This window comes from Microtus oregoni, unplaced genomic scaffold, assembly GCF_018167655.1.
Source record: "Microtus oregoni isolate MIOR12 unplaced genomic scaffold, Mior012 000008F_ref0000371, whole genome shotgun sequence".
NCBI lineage: Eukaryota > Metazoa > Chordata > Mammalia > Rodentia > Cricetidae > Microtus > Microtus oregoni.
This window is the reverse complement of record NW_024543067.1, coordinates 36490016-36493774: the sequence shown is the minus strand read 5'-3', so window position 1 is coordinate 36493774 and position 3759 is coordinate 36490016. Positions and strand designations below refer to the sequence as shown.

The window sequence follows — 3759 nt, the reverse complement described above, 5'->3', positions numbered from 1 at the left end:
CATTCAGAAATGTGTGGGATAAGGGAAAGCCAGATATCTACACAATTTTCAGTCACCTTCTCATGCTTGTCTGTACTTATATACCAATATTAGGGCAGCTTCCATTGCGTTAATTTTCTTACTCTAAGTTTAAATCTCAATGCTAATTTACTATTTCTAGTTTGTAAAGGATCTTTCTGGATTAACATAATTTTAATCATTTGGCAATGGCCAAAGTTACATAATGATATATAAGTTTTTATTTATTGACTCAGAAAAAATTTAGACAAGATTGTGACTAACAATGTAGTTTTGTGTTATAAATAAAAGCTGATTGCAAGATTATATATTAATAGAACATTTTGGTATTCATCAGAGATTTATATTTAAAAGAAAAAAGTAACTCTGGCTATAGATAAGACAATCATATTTATGAATGTACATAATAAATAAACCAATTATGATATTTTTGCCACCAGACCTAATTTTTCTAAAAACCAAATCTAATAATTTAATGTATACTTCACCTTCCACTCACATTTTTTACATTCACAGAGAGAAATAGATAGCATAATTTAATAATTCTTAGATATTATTCTTAATAATCCTCCAGATTTCACATTTGTTTGAGTGTAAACATGTTAATAGCATCATATAAATGTTCTTCTTTTGGAGAAACAAGATAAATGGATTATTATGTACATAAAGCACTGAAATAAATCACATTAATATTGACATAAAGAAAACATAATATATTGTTGAAACTAATGAGAATAGGCATAAGCAGCCGATGAAATTAAAACAAAAAACAAAGACACTTCACAGTTCTAAAAATTTAAATGAACCAAAAATCTTAGGAAAACAGTAAATATCAACTTCTTCATACCCTTGAAGAAACAAAAATGCATAATCCACACATGAATTAGAGAGATAACTGTGTGTCATTTCATTTTTAGTACACTTAGCAATAATATTCAACTTACTTTAATAGTTCTTGATGATAATTTTATTGTTTTCAATAGTCTTCATGAATAGTTTAAATATTTTATAAAATATTATAATTATATTATTTAAAGTATCTTACAAGTTCACTATATTTTAGGTCTCTATTACAAAAATTATGTATTCTTATGGCAATTTTATGTTTATATGGCAACTATATTTTTTATAATTATCACTAAAGATACATGTGAAAATACTAGCATCAGTGTGATTTATTGAGTTGAGTACTTTTCTTGCTTCTCTATATGTGATATTCTCAATTGCATTTTAAGACATGATTCTTTACTTAAGTTTGATATTATTTTAAAGATGATCTAATTTTTAATGCTTTTTAATTTATATTTTGGAGATCACAATATAACTAAAACATGTATCCTTTCCACCTTATCTTTCCAAATTCTGCAATATACTTTCCCTGTTCTCCTTAAATTTCATGGCCTCTTTTTAAACTAATTGCTATTTCACAAATATATGTACATTTAAATACATAGATATTCCTAAATATAATATGTTCAGTTCTTATAATGTTACTTTTAGATATTTTTCAGGAATGACTTTGGCACTGATAAACTAATAGGTGTTCTCTTCGAGGGAGAAGACCACCTCTGTCACTGCCAGCTTTCCACAATTATCAATGATTTTTTTGTGTATGGTTTCTTTTATATCTTGTCTTATTAAACTAATCACTTCTCTTGTTCATTTAATTGTTAAAAGTGGTCTGATTATGTTCATGGCATAAGTAAATCACAGTAGACATGCTAAATGACTATTACATGTCAAATACTGCTATTAAAGATTTTCATTTTGTTTTCTCACCCTTGTCTTTTCAACATTAAATTAAGATTTTATAATTGTTTTCTTTTATATGAATGATAGAATGGAAACATCTGACACAATGAAAGCTTTTCTCTAGTTTATAAACTAGATACTGAAGTCAGACTAGATGTATCTAACATAAAATACCAACTAAGTCTATATTTTGCTGAGATTTAGTATGATTTTTATATTTTTAAGTTTTGGATAATTTTCATTTTAAAAACTATATATATATATATATATATATATATATATATATATATATCCCTTTATTCTTATTTTGTTCCATAATATAAAAAGGTTTTTAGTACAATAAAGTAATTTAGTAAAGAGAAGGATACAAAGATGGAAAAAGTAAAGTGTGGGGGTAAGGAATGTGAGCAAAATTCCATGTGTTTGTAATTTGCTTTTGTGATCAATAGCCTGTATTTCCCCCCTCAGATTCTAAGCAAATTATGGAATTAGAAAACCAGACAGGTGTAATAGAATTCTTTCTCTTGGGACTCTCAGAAGATCCAGAGCTTCAGCCCATTCTCTTTGGACTGTTTCTACTTATGTATCTTGTGACAGTTTTGGGGAACCTGCTCATCATCCTGGTCATTGTCTCTGACTCCCGCCTCCACACTCCAATGTACTTCTTCCTCTCTAACCTGTCCTTCACTGATATCTGCTTCAGCACCACCACTGTTCCTAAGATGCTGGTAAACCTTCAGAGACAGAGCAAAGCCATCAGTTACACAGGCTGTATTACCCAGCTTAGCTTTATCTTACTTTTTGCTGGAATGGAAAACTTTCTCCTTGCAGCAATGGCTTATGACCGTTATGTGGCTATCTGTACTCCACTTCACTATGCAGCCATCATGAAATTCCACCTGTGTTTTCTGATGATTTTATTCTCTTTGTGCCTCAGCATTATGGATGCCCTTCTGCATGGGTTAATGATTTTGCAGCTATCTTTTTGTACACATCTTGAAATTCCCCACTTCTTTTGTGAACTTGATCAGGTCATTAAGCTTGCATGTTCTGACACTCTCATCAATAACATTCTGGTATACGCAGTGACGAGTGCATTAGGTGGTGTGCCCCTACTAGGGATTATTTTCTCTTATTTTAAAATTATGTCTTCTATCCTGAGAATGCCATCACCAGGAGGTAGGTATAAAGCGTTTTCAACATGTGGGTCTCATCTGTCAGTTGTTTCTTTGTTCTATGGGACAGCTTTTGGGGTTTATATTAGTTCTGCATTTACAGAATCATACAGGAAGACTTCTGTAGCAGCGCTGATGTATACTGTTCTCACTCCAATGTTGAACCCATTTATCTACAGTCTGAGAAACAGAGATATAAAAAAAGCTTTGAGGAAAATCATCTAGACATGTATTTTCTTTTTTTAAATATATATTTTCTTAACATTGCATTGTAGCTTTGAATTTGGCCTTCTGAACTGACTCAGGGAAGAATGCGATAGCTAAATGGCAACCCATCAACCATTTGTTTCTTAGAATACTGACTAAACATAATAATATCTAAGGATTGTTATTATTTTACATGAAAGTTTATGTTGGTCTTCTTTGGTTTGTGGAAATTTTGAAGTACTATAGTAATTTTGAGACTAATTTCTTGAACAGTATCCACAGAGGCAAACTCTGAACAAAGGACTCTGTATATAATTATCTGGGGGTAGGTAACTCATTATATTATTTACAGTATTATGTTAAACAATACCAAGTTAGTTAAGTGCATATTTTAATAGACTGAGCCTACTACATACTCATGGATATTGTAATATTATATGACTTTCTGAATTTATTGTAATAATTTTAACACCCAAATTAATTTGAATTCTTTTCACTGGAGCTACATTGATGAATTATATGTAGAAGCTTCTGTTGAATTGAAAAAAAATGGAAGAGCTATGTGTTGTGAGACAGTGCTGAAGCTGAGGTTTCCTTAGTGGCTGTT

At 30.4% G+C, this 3759-nt stretch overlaps 1 protein-coding gene across 1 annotated transcript; it reads left to right on the top strand.

Annotated features, from left to right (window-relative positions):
• Positions 1 to 2252: 2252 nt before the first annotated feature.
• LOC121451593 (putative gustatory receptor clone PTE03) lies at positions 2253 to 3170 on the top strand. Its single transcript, XM_041657268.1, has one exon. The coding sequence runs from the start codon at positions 2253 to 2255 to the stop codon at positions 3168 to 3170; it is 918 nt and encodes a 305-aa protein (XP_041513202.1).
• The last annotated feature ends 589 nt before the right edge of the window (positions 3171 to 3759 follow it).